At 39.2% G+C, this 18,733-nt stretch overlaps 1 protein-coding gene across 1 annotated transcript in view; it reads left to right on the forward strand.

The window, feature by feature from the left end:
• Positions 1–17,778, forward strand: part of ARL15 (ADP ribosylation factor like GTPase 15) — a 447,710-nt gene extending 429,932 nt beyond the window's left edge. Inside the window, exon 5 of the mRNA XM_030927753.1 lies at positions 16,877–17,778. Coding sequence (XP_030783613.1) covers positions 16,877–17,029 — 153 coding nt within the window. The 3' untranslated portion in view covers positions 17,030–17,778. The remainder of the gene's footprint in view (positions 1–16,876) is intronic.
• The last annotated feature ends 955 nt before the right edge of the window (positions 17,779–18,733 follow it).

Genomic DNA, 18,733 nt, shown 5'->3' on the forward strand with positions numbered 1-18,733 from the left:
ACTGCTGACAGGCACATCCCTTGAATATCTCTGCATCTGGACAGGGCCATTGGCACCCTCCATTGGTGGCAGAGCAACGCGTGGCTTGCCATATTTGTCTGTCTCCTGTTTATGGCCCAAGAATTTGAATCTGCTCCAGCATCTAAATGTTGTCGTTGTTAGGACAGAGTGCTGCCATAGTACCACAAGGCCAATATTAAACATGTTTATTTGGGTTCCATATATTAATGTTTTGATTTGTTACTACTGCTGTTGTTTTTTCATACCCAACAGCTGCAAGATTGAGACAGGGGACATATATTCCATTACAAAAGCCAAATAACCTTGTGTATAGAAACTGTTTTTAAAAGGTATTTGTGCCTTTAACAGTCTGTAACCATTGACAAAATACATTTCTCCCTAATATTTTGTTGAGTCAGAGAATCCCTTGAGTTGGCCAGTTGACAGTAATTTAATAAAGTGCACAAGGGGTGCCAATATTGGATAAGCAGGGAAAATAGCTAGACTCGACAAAATCAAATCACGTTCTCCTGGTTGTCTGATCAAGTAGCAATTGTTTGACGTGTATTTGTGGCACAGAGCCTTGTATAACAGAAAAAGTTGAATATGAGGTGTGGCCAAAAATCCATTTTAAAATATACAGTAGATTTTTAAGAAAATTCAGGATGTGAAATAGAATCAGGAATTGTTCATTTGTCAGCTAATGTTAAGTTACCTCAAATGTTTTGTAAGGTCTTAGGGGGACGTAATTTGATGTTCACTCTGAGGAAAAGGTTGGATTTGAAAAATACCAGGCTCAGGGGCTTCTTCCTCTCATGCTATTTTGCAGAATCAAAGGCTATGGCGGGAAAACATTGTTTGCTGTAACACAAAAGCATAAATTCTCAGCACTGGAATGTCCTCAGAGCACATCTAGCCATCCCAGTCTAAGCTTTTAGCAAGGCAAAGGAGGAATAATCCAATTGTATTGAAACATTTCAGTTACTGAGGCAGACACAATTGTTGGTAATGATGAGTTGTTTTTCTTTTTCATATACTTTTTAAGCTCATAAAATATGGAACTCATATCTTCAACCTGCAATTTGTAATATCAGGATGTGCACCCACCCACCCACCCGCCTAGCCGTTTCAATATGCACACTTAATGGATATTAAGTTTAAAAAAAAAAAAAAAACTTAAAAGAATCAATTTCATGGTGAATGCATCTAGTTAAGCAAGCCATTTAAACAACATTTTACTCGTGTGTAGCAGACCATTTTATAAGATACTGATAGCTTTACAAGCCTGTGTTTCAGACAAGCTAATTGGTTGTCTCTGATATGTGTTTGGGGCTTTCACTCATTAACTCCCTTTCCTGTCTAGTACATACTTTGTTAGCTTGCAGACATATAGGTAGGACTCTTCAAACAACCTTATTCTGTTGCCAGGAGAAAGGTTTTCATTGAAAAGGTTTCTTCCTACTTACAATATTTGCTTTCTTGAAATGAAGTCAAATTATAACCGCATATTACCCCAAAACAGAAGATACAAAATCAAGTAGAATACCCTAAAAGTACTTGATACCAAAAATGAATGCTGTTTTGCAAGAGTGGAATGGAAATGATTGACAGAAAGGAAGGAGAGGAGGAGAGGAGAAAAAGGAAGAGAACATGATGTGCTCTTGAACCTGGCTGCCTCTGTAATTAATGACTATGTTATATACGGTATTGAGAAGTCTGTTGCTTGCACCTGCATGCAAAGACAAGTGTACTGATGCTTCTCTTTTTACATATGTCAGAGCTTTCCATTCTCTGAAATAAGAATTAGATGCTTTGTTTGGACACAGATTAAAGGAATAGCTCAAAACATAAGTGTCCTATGTGGGTCTTGAGATTTCTGGAGTGGTTCTCTTTTCCAGGATAGGTTGTTTACTTTTCTGTTTGCAACACGATTCATTGCAGCTGCCCGTAGGCATATGTGTAATCATTTGAACCAATTAGATCTACAGTTTTGAAACTCTTCATGTAAAATCCCACCTCCTTCATGAAATCTTGGCTTGATTAATCGGGAAGACTGGTAGCTTCTCTCCAATCTTCAATTTTCTTCTTTTACTAACATTTTAACATTGAATGAAATATAGTACTTATTTTGTTGTCTTTTTCATCGTAGCTCAGCTCTTTAAATCTATTTTTTCAAATAAGTATCTTCTTTGTGTCTCACATATATTGAGAACGCTAGAGAGTACAAAAATTTTTTTTATTGTCTATGCCCTCAAGGAACTGAGGACTCATACACATGAAAAAAATAGGGATAATTATCCAAGTCTGGATTATGCTGTAACTGAAAATGAAGTTCACCAGAGACTTGTGGAGATGCTTCATCTGCATTGAGTCTTGATAGCCTAACCCTATTAATTTGTACAATAATTATTTATAATGCCTGTTATAAGGAGAGTATAATCATTCCTATAACTAAAAAGCTCATGGATTGCAGGCCTTTGGCATAGCTTGATTCAGGGATTTGTGGTTCAGTCACACCTATTTTTCTGCAGTTTTCTTGGCTATTTCTTCATGTATCAGCTATGTTTCAGCATTTGTATCCTGCAGAAACTACCTAGAAACTGAACCTCAGCTTTGATGACCTTATGAACTTCTGAATCCAGTGGGCCCACAGTAGCAGGGGATATTTCAGTTTTATAAACAAATAAATCCTCTTCATCTTTTTAGGCCAGTTTAAGTTCGGCATTCTGTTTCTGTCAACCACGGGCCTCTTCAGTTACTGATAATTTGGTACTAGAAGGGGTTGCTGAATTAATTCTACCAAACATAAACATTCAGTTACTCATAATTTGTCAGTAGAAGTGGTTGCTACAAGTGGACTCCAAAATGTAGAATTGGATAAATAGATGTAGGGAAGACAAAAGTAAGGAGGACTCTTCTGTTCCTGATTTGTAAGGTTAGGAGTCCTATCTGCTGATTGAAAAACAGATCATTTACATTTTTTCTTGTTGTAATTTGGAATATGTCAATAACTCTTGTGAATACGGAAACAATCAAAATGTGAGAGAGACATAATCCAACTGGATTTTATTTTTAACACCTATAAGAGGTATAGCCGTGCCAGATAAGAAAACAAGGAAAATAATATAGAACTTCATTTGCTTGAATCAATCAAAAAAGCTAGAAATTGAAACATAATAATATATATGGGAGTAAGGTCTAACAGAATGCTCTTAAAATGCCATTAAAATTAAATGTTTGTTCAACCTTAGGAAAGTAGGGGAAAAAAGAGCAAAATAAACCAAAACAAACAGAAGAAAGAATATAATAAAGATTACACTAGAAATAAGTGAAATAGAAATTAGGAAAACAATAGAGAAAGTCAATAATACCAAAAGTTAGTTTTTTTGAAAGATCAATAAAATTGACAAATCTTTTTTTGAGACAGAGTTTCACTCTGTTACCCAGGCTGCAGTGCAATGGCATGATCCCAGCTCACTGCAATCTCTGCCTCCCAAGTTCAAGCGATTCTCCTGCCCCAGCCTCCCACGTAGCTGAGATTACAGGCATGCACTACCACATCTGGCTAATTTTTTGTATTTTTACTAGAGATGGGGTTTCACCATGTTGGCCATGTCTCAAAGTCCTGACCTCAGACTATCCACCTGCCTCGGCCTCCCAAAGTGCTGGGATTACAGGTGTGAGCCACCACGCTCAGCCAATTTGACAAATCTTTAATCAATTAACAAAGCAAAAATGAAGGAAACTTAAATTACTGAAATTAGGAATGAAAGAAGAGACATAACTACCAACCTTGCAGAAATAAAAAGGGGCGGGCTGGGTGCGGTGGCTCATGCCTATAATCCCAGCACTTTGGGAGGCCAAGAGAGGAGAATTGCTTCAGCCCAGGAGTTCAAGACCAGCCTGGGCAACATGATGAAACCCCATCTCTACAAAAGAAATACAAAAATTAGCCAGGCATGGTGGTACACACCTGTCGTCCTCACCACTCAGGAGGCTAAGGTGGGAGGATCACCTGAGCCTGGAAGATTGAGGCTGCAGTGAGCCATGATAGTGCCACTGTACTCCAGCCTGGGCAGCAGAGTGAGGTCTGTTGTGGAGGGGGGAGCGGGGGGCGGGCAGAAGCCAAACCAAAAAATAGAAATTTAAAGGACTATGAAGGCATAAAATAAAAAAAAAAAAAATTGTTTGCCAAATAATTAGATAATCTAGATTAAATGTAGAAATTCCTAGAAGGGTACAAACTACTGAAATTGACTCAAGAAGTAATAGAAATCAAAATTAGCCTAAAACAAGTAAAAACATTGAATTACCCTTCCCATCAGAAAAGCCCAGGACCCTTGCTTCACTGCTGAATTCTACCAAACATTTAAAGAATTTTTACCAATTCTCAAGCAGTTCCAAAAAATAGAAGAGGAGGGAATGCTTCCCAACTCATGCCACAAAACCAAGATTACTATATACCAAAACCAAAGACATTACCAAAAAAGTTAAAGACCAATATTCCTTGTGAATATAGATGCAAAACTCTCTCAACCAATACAGTTGACCCTTGAACAGCATGGGTTTGAACTGTGTGGGTCCACTTATATGCAGATTTTCTTCTGCCTCTGCCACCTGTGAGATAGCAAGACCAACCTCTCTTCTTCTTCCTCCCCTCAGCCTACTTAACATGAAGACAGTGAAGAAGTTTATAATGATCCCCTTTTACTTAATAAATAGCACATGTATTTTATCTTCCTTATTATTTTATTAATAACATTTTGTTCTCTCTAGCTTATCTTATTATAATAATATAATATACATATAATATACAAAATATGTGTAATTGGCAAGGCTTCCAGTCAACAGTAGGCTATTAGTAGTTAAGTTTTGGGTGACTTAAAAATTATATGTGGGCCGGGCGCGGTGGCTCAAGCCTGTAATCCCAGCACTTTGGGAGGCCGAGACGGGCGGATCACGAGGTCAGGAGATCGAGACCATCCTGGCTAACACAGTGAAACCCCGTCTCTACTAAAAACACAAAAATTAGCCAGGCGAGGTGGCGGGCGCCTGTAGTCCCAGCTACTCGGGAGGCTGAGGCGGGAGAATGGCGCAAACCCGGGAGGCGGGGTTTGCAGTGAGCTGAGATCCGGCCACTGCACTCCAGTCCGGGCGACAGAGCGAGACTCCGCCTCAAAAAAAAAAAAAAAAAAATTATATGTGGATTTTCGACTGTGTGGCTGTCAACACCCCAACCCCCATGTTGTTCAAGGATCAACTGTACTAACAAATGAATCCAGTAACATATAAAAGAGAATTATATATATGATAATCAAGCATAGTTTATTTCAAGATATAAAGTTGTTTCAGCATACAAAAATCAGTGCAACACATTATATTAATAGACTGTAAGATAACAATCATACAGTCATGCTAATAGATCATGTCAAATGCAGGAAAAGCATTTGACAACATAGATTTAACACATGACCCAGGAATTCCATCCCTAGATATATACCCAAAAGAAATGAAAACATGCATTTACACAAAACTGCTCATAAAAAGCAGCATTATTTATAATAGCCAAAAAGTAGAACCAGCCTAAATGTTCATCAACCAATAAATGGATAAACAAAATGGGATATACCCACACAGGGGAATATTATTCAGCCATAAAAAGGGATGAAGTACTGATACATACTACAATGTGGATGAACATTGAAAACATTGTGTTAAGTGAAAGAAGCTAGACACAAAAGACCACATATGATCTATATGAAATGTCCAGAATAGGCAAATCCATAAAGAAACAAAGTAGAGTAGTGGTTGCTAAAGGCTGAAGGAAAGCGTAATTGGAGGATGACTATTAATGGTTCAGGTGTTTTTCTTTAAATGACAGAAATGTTCTGGAATTAGATGGTGATGATGGTTGCACAACCCTATGAATATGCTAAAAGCAACTGAATTGTATGCTTTAAAAGGATGAATTTTATAGTATTTAAATTATCAGTAAAAGAAAATGGAATATCTGTAGAGCAAGATGGAAAGATAGTAAAACATGTGCTAAAGAAACATAAAGTCCAACCAAGTAGTGGAAGAAATTATCTAGAATCTTAGGCAGGAGTAACACTTCTGTGAGTAGACAGTGAAGTAGGTAATGATAACTTGTATCCAGCAGCAAACAACCCCCTTTGAAGACCGAAGTTTTCAAAGAGTTGTTACAATAACTATTTTTTGAAAGGGCTGACTTGTCAAGGAGTATCCCCAAAAATTTTGATTGAAAACCAACCCAAGTTCAGGCCGGGCGCAGTGGCTCACCCCTGTAATCCCAGCACTTTGGGAGGCCTAGGCTGGCGGATCACGAGGTCAGGAGATTGAGACCATCCTGGCTAACACGGTGAAACCCTGTCTCTTACTAAAAATACAAAAAATTAGCAGGGTGTGGTGGCGGGAGCCTGTAGTCTCAGCTACTCGGGAGGCTGAGGCAGGAGAATGGCGTGAACCCGGGAGGCGAAGCTTGCAGTGAGCCGAGATCGCGCCACTGCACTCAGGCCTGGGCGACAGAGCCAGACTCCGTCTCAAAAAAAAAAAAAAAAATTAGCCGGGCATGGTGGCAGGCACCTGTAGTCCGAGCTACTCCGGAGACTGCGGCAGGAGAATGGCGTGAACCCGGGAGGCAGAGCTTGCAGGGAGCCGAGATCACGCCATGGCAATCTAGCCTGGGCGACAGAGCGAGACTCCGTCTGAAAAAAAGGAAACCAATCCCAACCCAAGTTCAATTAGATAGGAACCTCAAGTTATGTGGAATTATAACCCCTTTCATTTGGGATGGCAAATTGTTTCCTTAATGAAAAGGAAGATTTACCTTTTTACCCTGGAAGATTTAACATTAAGAGTATAGAAATGATTAAATAGGCTGGGCGTCATGACTCACGCCTGTAATCCCAGCACTTTGGGAGGCTGAGGCAGGCGGATCACTTGAGGTCAGGAGTTCAACACCAGCCTAGCCAACACGGCAAAAGCCTGTCTCTACCAAAAATACCAAAATTAGCGGGGCATGGCAGTGCACACCTATAAGCCCAGCTACTCGGTTGGCTGAGGCACGAGAATCACTTGAACCCGGGAGGCGGAGGTTGCAGCAAGCTGACATGGTGCCATGGCACTCCAGCCTGGGTGACAGAGCAAGACTCTTGTCTCAAAAAAAAATAAAAATTAAAAATTAAAATTAAAGTGATAAAATAACCCCACAGTATTAATACTTTCATTTGAAGTATATGTTACACATAGATCAAACTGGTAGATTCTCTTTGTGATTCTAATTTAGAATGTACCAGAACTTGAGAGTCATTGAATTTATAAAATTCGTGGAAAAAAAATTTAAGATTCTCAACCACTTGAGGATGTTTTGATTGTTAAACAGCTGAAATGCTTAAAAAGAAAACTGAACATATTAAACTTACAAATGGAATTATAAAATGAAATTAAAAATGAACTTAGTTTATAAATGGACCTAAAGAGTATTCAAAGGCACCATAAATGTAATTGTTAAAATTGAAAAGCTATGTAGATAGAATATTAAAATTTTTAAGTGTAACATAAAAACTTGAGGAAAAGCTAGGCTTCAGATGTTGTAAATTTAACAAACTGTATATTCCTTTTCAAAACTGCAAAGTAACAATAACTAGTATTGCTGTACACCAAAAGTCATCCTCAAGGGCACCAAAAGCCTCAAACTAACAGGTCACTGATCACATGCCTAATGGGGAGCAGTACTAGGGGAGTTGGTAAGAAAACTTCCTGTGCCCTGGCTTGTTCTTGTGGTCTTTAACAAGTCTCTACATACAGGAAAGAAACACAGGCTAAACACAGAGAGGAAATAAAATATGGCTTTCTTTAATGAGAGATGACCCTGCTGCCAGCTTGGCTACAATTCAAAGCATCTGAAGTCGTAACTGGAGCCCGGCCAAGCCGGAAAACCCAAATCCTCTGTCCCACTAAAGTGTGAACTAAAGCAGGGAAGAGGAAGTCTAGCAATTTGAGGTCAAACTGAGGCACAGGAAGCCTGATGCCCCAGGCTCCTCCCAAGCACTCCTCGGGCCTCCCTGCTAGACAAAGCAGAAGGCTGCAGAATGCTTTAGGCCAGGGATTGACTTTTTATTTTCTGTAAAGGGCTAGGTAGTAAATATTCTAGGCCGTGTGGGACATACCATCTCTGTGGCAATTACTCAACTTAGCCACTGTAGCGTGAAAGCAGCCATAGATAATACTTTAAGTAAATGAGTATGCTGAGTTCTAATAAAACTTTATTTACAGGGAATTTATGGTGCCTGGGTGGTGGGGAGGCAACCAACGATGGCCTCTGCGACTAAGACACCTTCTATATAATTCAAAAGTTGCTTCTATATAATAAGCGATCCCTTTGAGGTGATAGGAGGATGTCAGCTTGGTCTTAAAAGATGAGAGAGTATTTATAGGCTGATCCTTTCCACCTGTGGATGGAGGCACCTTGGGTTGGAAGCAGTCATTGGAGCAAAGGGCAGGATGCAGGAATCCCTCAGGCTGTAGAAGGCCTGATAGAATAACTGGAGTAGAGAAGGGTACAGATATGAGAATACTGGATGTCTTTCATTAGGCCCTGAAGGCAAGAAGCACCCATACATAACTGTGCCTCTCACAGTGGTTATCTACAAGTCAGCTTGTTGGATAGAAGAATAAAACAAGCCCCTAAGGTATACCAAAAATAATAATTAAAAGAAAAAAGACATGTTTGCTCTATACTTCCTGGTAGTCAGATTAAGCAAAAACGAGAATGTTTTCCAGATCCTAGGTCCTACCACCAAAGCTAATGGGATCATTTTGTTTGGCTATTCTGGGACATACTGAGTTCTCCCATGCATTGGAAGACTGGGTTTCTACACAATTATCATCACAACAAATAACACCCTATACATAGCAGAGGTTACTGACTGGGGAATAAGATTTATAGTAAGAGCGAGGCTCAATTATAGGTGATTACTTGCAGTTATTTGTCTGGTTTTCAATTATTCAGGTAGGCTGCACTGAACTTTAGTATCCTTAAGAAAGAAGCATCTTATGAGAACTATGCTTTTATACTTACTGTCTTTTTGAAATAAATATGCACTCCCAAAGTAGTATTGTGATATTAGTTAACATCAAGTCATCATTTTCAGGTCCTTATTAAGCACTCAGTAAAAAGTAAATAATATCCATTCTGTGTTGTAATATTTGGGGGACTGTTGCAAATTGGTTTTTTATTTGTATCATTTATTTCTGCCTTGAATGACATATTTAGTACCTTTCTAAGGATTTCAAAATCCTGCAATGAAAAGAGGAACAGCTGGTGCTGCTCTCTAAACTAACCTTTCTTTGAACAAGCTGCCAAGAATGCACTCTGAAGAATCTTAATGATGCCCTGCCACTTTATCTCCAGACCCTGTCCTGAAGCCATGGCATGGGCATGGCTTTCTCTGACTTTGTTGAAGGTTACCCAGTTAAGCCGGCTTCATGAGCCTCTGTAATGAAGGCAGCAAAGCGAGAGGGCCCTTTTGCAAATACACATACAAGATGTATACACTCAGTAGTGTGATGGTAAATGTAACTTTTTTTTTTTTTTTTTTTTTTTTTTTTGAGACGGAGTCTGGCTTTGTTGCCCAGGCTGGAGAGCAGTGGTGTGATCTTGGCTCACTGCAAGCTCCGCCTCCCAGATTCACGCCATTCTCCTGCCTGAGCCTCCCGAGTAGCTGAGACTACAGGCGCCCGCCACCACGCCCTGCTAATTTTGTTGTATTTTTAGTATAGACAAGGTTTCACCATGTTAGCCAGGATGGTCTCGATCTCCTGACCTCGTGATCCACCCGCCTCGGCCTCCCAAAGTGCTGAGATTACAGATGTGAGCCACCATGTCCAGCCTAAATGTAATTCTTTAAAAAGAAAAAAAGTCCTGATTTGTTGTACACTCAGGTTTCTATGGTATAAATACTCAAACCATGGCCACGTTCATGACTTGTACAATTTGACATCCGTGTACCCGGAGTTGGAAGGAGAATGCACCCAATCAGCTATTGCCAGCCCTGTATCAGTGGACCCCACCATACCACTGAGAAAAATTTCAATGCAAGTATTTTCCCCCAATGTGACATGTTCACACAATAGGTCTATCTACTCTAGTGATTAAAGAAAGGTGCTAGGACATAGACAAGGAAAGTCCCATTCTCTTTGTAACAGTCATGGAAAAGGTCTTACAAAATTTTGCCTCCATTCAGTCTCTTTTAGCATCCTATTAATTGGAGCAAGACCATACTTTTACCAGAGAGTTTAAAACCAGTATAGGCAGGGCACAGTAGCTCATACCTGTAATTCCAGCATTTTGGAACCCAAGGCAGGAGGATCACTTAAAGCCAGGAGTTCAAGACCAGCCTGAAAAAAATGAGATAATGTCTCTACAAAAAATAAATTAGCTGGGCATAATGCCACACTTCTGTATTCCCAGCTACTTAGGAGACTCAGGTGGGAGGATTGCCTGAGCCCAGGAGTTCGAAGCTGAAGTGAGCTATGATTGTGCCACTGCACGCTAGCCTGGGCGACAGAGCAAGGGCCTATTTCTTAAATTAAAAAAAAAAAAGTAATAATAATAATAAATAACAGAACAATGTGAATCCATCTCAAAACCATGATTCCTATAGATCTCTGAAAAATACAGGCTATGCAATGGACACTGTGTATTTAAACTTACAAGAAAGCAGTAATAGCTGCACATGGTTCGAGACAGTTAACAGTCAGGTTCTCTTGTATCATCTTCCAGCTTTCCCTTCTCCCTGTCACATCCCACAGTTGTACTTCTTTTTCCTGGCCTTTTGTATTTGGTTTGATTACTCACTCAGTCATCTTCATTAGCTGACTTATCACTATCAGTCTGAAGGAGCTAAAGTTGTCAGCCTAGACTCCTTCATGAGACCTGGTTCCTTTTCCAGAGATAGAGAAAGAATGTGCCTTTATTTTTAAAGTTTATTTTAATAGTCTTCTATCCAGATACTTTTTATTCAAATTGAGTTCTGTGATTTAAGAACTAGTCTAAGTAATCATATCCCTCTTTACTGGAATCCATTGCTTTTCTGCCTTCCAGTGGAAGTAAGTCCAAGTGCTATAAATAAGTGAAAAAGCCCTTAGTAAACTGTGCAGTATTAAACAGTCTTTTATGATCACTAAAAAGCCCATGGGGGGAAAACCTTGTACTCTTATAATACAAATGATGAGGACAGTGCTCTTCTCAGGCCATTGCGGTTGTTGTTTTGTTTTCAGTTTGCAGCATCCTATCCTCAGTGGAGCCCGGTTTGTTGGCACCTGGAGTGCTGGCACTCGAGCTGCCTTCCCACACTCTCCACAGTCTCGTTCAGGACAGAGCAGCTGAGTGAATGAAGTTATGGGAAGCCAACTTTTAGGTCAAAACTTTCCAAAGCTCCTTAGATAGATCCTGACCCCACCACAACTGCCTCGCAGGCTTTAGAAGGGTCAGTTATAATCCACTAGTTTTTCACAGAGGGAACATAGGCATTGTGTGTAGCGGGGCATCTGGGGGAGAGTGGGAAAGCAGATATCCAGCTGCCATCTCCAGTGGTGACTATGCAGAAAAAATAAGCTAATGGCCCCATACAGGGTGAGAGGTACCTGTATTTCACATGGCAAGAGCAGCAGTTCCCAACGGTCAGGACCCCCCAGGGAATGTGTTGGACTTGGGAGGGTGCAGGTTGTTTTCAGTTTTAGCAATGACTGGTTGTTGCCAATGGCATTTAATTCAGTAGAACTAGGGGTGGTGTATTCTATGATGCAGAGCAGAGTCCCACGCAGTAAGGAACTGTCACACACCCTGGCTCTCCATGTCTCACAACACGTTCTTGTGGGTCAAAGCTCTGTTTATAAATATCTGAGCTGAGAACCTGACTCTCTTTCACACACAAACACTAAGTAAACCCTTCCTGGACTGCTCTGTCCCCCTGCTCCCCAGAGTGCTTACAGGAAAACTAGGTCAACTCTGGGCACACACTATTGGTTTAATAACAAACAGAGGAAAAACAAGCAGCCTACCATTAGAAATAAAATGAAGTTTGCAGGTTTTTAAAAAGGAAAGACCTGTTATTGAAGTTCAAAACTGTTCACATGCCTTCTAGAAATTTAGTCACACCAAGTTGGCAAGAACTGAAAGTCAAAATTTTGAATCTCAGGTGAGGGCATGATAGGGAAATCAGAGAGCATCGTTACCCCATTAGAGATCCTGGAACTAGGAAAGGATGATACTGTGATTTTACTGCTCAAGGAAACAGAAAGGACATCTCCTACCCAACGAGTGGGTCTCCGGTGCTATGTAACGTCTCCCAGGTTTAACAGCTGCTACAAACATTAGCAACAGTGAGATGGTGCCGAGTTGTCTCTGTTATATTGGGACTTTACAGTAAATGCGATGTGTGAATAATGGAATGCAGTCATGCCAATCAGCCGGCAGTGGCATGAGTGGAGAAAGGCTCTGGTGACAGGGCTAAAATAGGTTGGCTGCTGGTGGTAGCTTTGTTTTCCTATCTCTAGGGTGGACACATGGCTACTAATAAATGCCCACTCTCTGTGGCTATCCTGAAAATAGCTAAATGACCACAGGTTGTCAGACAGCTGTATTCTGATGTCATTCTCCCAAGTGCCGTCTCCAAAGGCCAATGTGAAACAATCACTGTCTCCTTATTCAAGAAGTTTTCACTTAACCATGCTAGTTCAGCAACAGATAAAGTAGTCAAAAGACTTAGGTTCATGTTCTCTTCAGTCATTTTTAAAATGTTCATTTTGATAAGTAAATGACCTTAAAAAAATGTATGTCCATCATAAAAAATAGATCCTTGCATCACAGGCAGTTTTTTTTTTTTAAACCTTAATAATAATGTCAGATGTTAAGTATATGACTTACGTTGTTCAAAGTTAAACACTATTCTTTAAAATGTATACATCAACATATATAAAGACAAAAAGCAATGGTGAACAATTCAAATGTGACTGTAATTGTTACTGTAATAATATAGGGAAAGTAAAATTTGAAGTTCAGATCAGATCAATGTAAGATAACAAAATAAAAATGTTATCCTAGGCCAGGCATGGCGGCTCGGGCCTGTAATCCCAACACTTTGGAAGGCCAAAGTTGGTAGATTGTCCTGAGGTCAGAGTTCAAGACCAGCCTGGCCAACATGGTAAAACCCGTCTCTACTAAAAATACGGAAATTAGCTGGGCCTGGTGGCAGGCACCTGTAATCTCAGCTTTTTGGGAAGCTGAGACAGGAGAATCACTTGAACCCAGGAGGCAGAGGTTGCAGTGAGCCGAGACTGCTCCATTGCACTTCAGCCTGGGCAACAAGAGTGAAACTCTGTCAAAAAAAAAGAAAAGTCATGCTAAAAAAAGTCAGAATTAGAACATAAAGTCCTCATCTTCTCCTCTCTGTACCACAGTATTTGTTTTTAGAAACGTGAAATTCCAAGTAATGAAAAGCTAATAAATGTTCCAGCAACAGTCACTCACTGTACTTAAATATTAGTGAAATGGCAAAACTTGTTTATAAATTGATATCATAAATGTACAGTTGTGTGGAATCCTGTGGATGCCAGTGGAGTGAATATGGCAGCGTTAGATAACCACTTAGGTTATGGATCTGAAAATCTCGAGTTACCCAGCTATATTTGTCAGCTTAACACCACTAGGCCCCTTTATCTGATGACCACTCTGTCATTGTAACTTCCACTTTGTTCTCATGTTTAGTATTCAGCAGGAACAACTTCTGAAGCATGTCTACCTTTAGACATCTGTATTATCTTCCATGTGTGCCTGTGTGATAGACTATATTTTCAGTTGCCTAGAAACCAACCTTTAACAGATAGCTAAACTTCACTGTTTTATGTCTGGTAGGTATTGTAAAATATCACATGTTACTGATATACTTTGTGATTATTTTAATCCAACATTGTTTTCAAATTAACTGTAAATATGCTACCAAGATCAATTCTGTATGATTTTTAAATTAACCACTCAGAGGAAGTATTGTTAATGAGATGCCTTCCTGTTATTATTATCAATTATTATTTTAATGTTATTGAATTTCTTATGACCAGCCCTTTTCTCAGTCATTAGCAATACTTAAAATGCTGTCCTTTTGGATTTGGGTTTATAAAATGTAGCAAGGGCACAACTTCCTTTATGTAGTAGATTTTGGATGTTGCATACTTCATCTGATGGGAAGCATTATTGATCAAATACTAGATTGCATCATAAGCACAGTGGTCCCAATTTCTGAGCTTGGTGACACAACCTGCAGCCTTACTTTGTGGCAGAAGCAACAAGACCAACAGCTCTGATTTTCAGCTCTTTGGAGCAGCCCCCACCTCCTTCTAAGGGTGGACTTAGCCAGGGTTCCCTACCAGTCCCTCCTCCCTACTCTTTTTTCCCCTGTTGGCCAATGGCCCCCTGCTCAGCTAACTGGCAGTTCAGTTCTTCCCTCTGCAGGGTTGGGTTGGTCTCTGATACCGGTCTTTGCACCAGGAATTTCAGATTGTCTTGGATGTCAATTGATACCTTTTCAGTGCCCTAAAGAAAACAAGCTAAAAGAATGGAGTTTGTGTTTTCAGTAAACAAGAATTCTCTTAAAGCTGGGCATGGTAGCTCACACCTATAATCCCAACACTTTTGGAGGCTGAGGTGGCAGAAGCTCCTGAGCTTAGGAGTTCAAGACCACCCTAGGCAACACGGTTAGACCCCACCTCTACAGATTTTTAAAAAATTATCCAGGTGTTGTGGCATGCACTTATGGTCCCAGCTACTCGGGAGACAAAGGCGGAAGAATCACCCAAGCCTGGGAGGTTCAGGCTGCAGTGAGCTGTGTTCATAGCATTGCACCCCAGCCTGGGTGACAGAGTGAGACCCTATCTTAAAGAAAAAAGAAAAAGAAAAAAGAATCCTCTTAACATGATTTATAAAATACCTTGGGCAAAAAATTGTTCTGAAGTTGTGTTGCCATTTTCTGATCTGCAAATGAGATGCTCATAATCTTCAGAATCAGAATTAATGAGGATCTTGTAATTCTCACAGGTTTTTTTGAAAATTAGTGTTTATTATGAACTTGTGGACATTGATAAGAAGACTTTTTGGACACACTTGAACTATAAAATGTTAGCATATTTCTGGTTCCTAAATTAGCATAATGGCTTAGTATTTCTTATATAGAGAGATATATGTCTTCTGGCTTATACTAAAAATGTACAAACATATTAATACCAATTTGGATGGCATATTTCTACTGTCAACAAACAGTAGTCTGCACTGGTACTGGCAAAATAAAACCGTACTTGAGAATGGCATTTAAACTGGAGATACTTTTTTTTCTAGGTCAAGTATTGACTAAGGTAAGACACTGGAATTTTTCATGACACATGAGATTGAATGAAATTTGCTAGCCAAGAGCATCTTTGAACAGTGTCTCTTTTGATGTTGCTACTGACTGTGTTTGATGTTATGTAAAACCTTGCTGGGCAATAAATATAATGTTCTAGTTTTGTATGATACAGTGTGTATGAGTGGGGAGCTTCCTGAATTTTGTGTTTTATGATACCTTTTGAGAGAAGATCATCAATACTTCTAGAAGCCATAATAATTTCCTATTTATTCACAGCCAGGAATTGGTAATACTAAATGCCATTAGTCAATATGCTGGCCAATATAGTAAGAGTGACTTGTGACTTTTTATTTTTTATTTATTTATTTATTTTATTCTATTCTATTCTATTTTATTTTATTTTATTTTATTTTATTTTATTTTATTTTATTTTATTTTATTTTGAGACAGAGTCTCACTCTGTCGCCCAGGCTGTAGTGCAGTGGCACGATCTCGGCTCACTGCAAGCTCCACCTCCCAGGTTCATGCCATTCTCCTGCCTCAGCCTCCCAAGTAGCTGGGACTACAGACGCCCACCACCACGCCCGGCTAAATTTTTTGTATTTTTTTTAGTAGAGATGGGGTTTCACCCTGTTAGCCAGGATGGTCTCGATCTTCTGACCTCGTGATCCACCCACCTCGGCCTCCCAAAATGCTGAGATTACAGGCATGAGCCACCACGCCCGGCCAACTGGTTATTAATTGAACAGGGTTTTAAGCACATACCTGTTATAAGTTCTTGCTTTTTCCGTCCCAGAAAATTCAGGACTGAAAAAGAAAAAGAAAAAAAACTAGACGATTGTATTCATATATGTAAATTTATGTAAGTTTGTATATACATACATACACGCAGTTTCTATCCTTTCCTAGAAAACACGCTATCATGTCCCAGAAACAGATACTAGAAATTTAAGAGAGAAAGAGAAAAAGATTATTTAAATTAGATTCTTGTTGTGTTATGTGCTTGATGATCAAAATAATTGAGTCTTGAGTAACCAATATAGTACATACTGTAAGTCATCACCAATTTAATAAGTCAGCAAGGTGAGATAGTGAAAGCTACTCTGCTAATTATTTTGATTAAATTGAATCTTTTGGTATCTGCAGTGTATCTTACCTAGTGCCATAGTGCAAATAATTTTTTCTCCGACTTCATCAGACCTCCCATGCTGCTAAATGTATGGGTGGAATGGTGGCTTGCATGCACATCATTCACCTCTAAAGAAAACACTCCCAGGTCACAATATATAACCCACATTATAACAACAGCTGTGAACAGACATCCACACTGCAAAGTCATCGGCATCACAGTTCATATAAATTCCACCTTAAAATTCCCCTACTTTATCCCTCAGAATTTTGATATGAGAAAGTTTCTGATATGATTAATAACCTATTTATCTTTATTTTTTCCTCTTAAGATCAAAAAATATTTTGAACTTGAACCACTTGCACGTGGAAAACGCTGGATTCTACAGCCCTGCTCACTGGACGACATGGATGCACTGAAAGACAGCTTCTCTCAGCTGATTAATTTGTTAGAAGAAAAAGACCATGAAGCTATAAGAATGTGAAATCTGGCAAAGAAAACAGGCTCCCAAAGGCCTTGAACCTACCATGTTAGTTTCTCATTTTAATTTTATTTTGGTATCAAGACTATATTGGCTTCAGTATCTATTTTTCTCTGGTCATTTCAGACTCTCATCTCTCTATTAAAGTGAATATTCTGTAGATCAGATGAATTATCATCGGCATTAACGTCAAGCACACACTACTGAGAGAGAATTTATTCTCTGTTTACCACTAATTATCTTCACCGCATGTCTCTTCCTTCTGTTGTTCTAAGCATCTCTTCTATACTCTATGCTAAAACGGATGGAATTCATGGCTTATGGAAATCAAATCCCTTTTGAAGAACTCAAAAAGACTCACAAGACCTTGATCCTTTTTTCTGGGTTTGGGAGTGGGGTATTATGTGACTGGGACTCCACAAAATATGTATATTATTTTCAAGATCTCTTGGGCGTTTTGTTTTATTTTATCTTACTTTTATTATTATCATTATTATTTTTTGTATACTGAACTTATAGACTATGAGAGAAAAGTGAGCATCAAAAACTTAATTATCCCCTTATCAGGAAGGAATATCCTGCCATAGTAAAATTAGCTCTGAAGAGCTTAGAGACAAGTTGCATAATGTTTTCTTGATTATATCTGAAGTCTCCTCTCTTTTAAGAGCAAAGACATTGTTTCAGTTTTTGAGAGCAGTTAGAGGAAACTTAGGTACAATGCATGCATCACAGACTGCATTTGACTGAGTCGAGTCTTCAAATATATATATATATATATATATATATATATATATTTTTTTTTTTTTTTTTTTTTTTTTTTTTTTGAGACGGAGTCTCGCTCTGTCGCCCGGGCTGGAGTACAGTGGCCGGATCTCAGCTCACTGCAAGCTCCGCCTCCCGGGTTTACGCCATCTCCTGCCTCAGCCCCCCAAGTAGCTGGGACTACAGGCGCCCGCCACCTCGCCCGGCTAGTTTTTTGTATTTTTTAGTAGAGACGGGGTTTCACCGTGTTAGCCAGGATGGTCTCGATCTCCTGACCTTGTGATCCGCCCGTCTCGGCCTCCCAAAGTGCTGGGATTACAGGCTTGAGCCACCTCGCCCGGCCTCAAATATTATTTAGTGGAAAGATGAGCCTGCATAAAGTCAAGCTGCAATGTAACATAGGTATCTTTTTCTAAAAACTTCAAATGTTTGATTAAAATAGAGAAAATAATTTTTAAAATAATAGATAAAAATTTTAAAAACAGCCAGAAAAAATATAATTTATACTGGTTAGGGTTTAAGCTGGCATGAATTTGACAAAGATAACAAAGACAGAATCATCTATATATTCATTCATTACATGCTACTATAGTTTATTGGAGTCTGTTAATGCCTTCTAGTAGTTAAAGGTTTATCAGTATTTCTATTATAAACCTCTATTTTCAGGGGTTTCAATGTGCTCTTAAAATTGTGCTGGGGCTGCAGCAAGTAAATAATATTAGAACTCAGATTCAGTCTGGAACTAGTTTTTTTCCATTTAATTTAAATTATAAAATTACATAGGGATAAATGTACAGTTTTGCTAAGGTTTAGCACCTTTGATCTTTTCTAAATCAGGAAAAAATCTATGCATATTGAGGTTCATAGATGAAATATTCTTTGGCATACTTTGTAGACTTTGACCACTTAAAATACTAAGTGGCCAAATGATTTAAAAAAAAAAAA

The sequence above is a fragment of the Rhinopithecus roxellana genome, chromosome 3, assembly GCF_007565055.1.
Source record: "Rhinopithecus roxellana isolate Shanxi Qingling chromosome 3, ASM756505v1, whole genome shotgun sequence".
Classification (NCBI taxonomy): Eukaryota; Metazoa; Chordata; class Mammalia; order Primates; family Cercopithecidae; genus Rhinopithecus; species Rhinopithecus roxellana.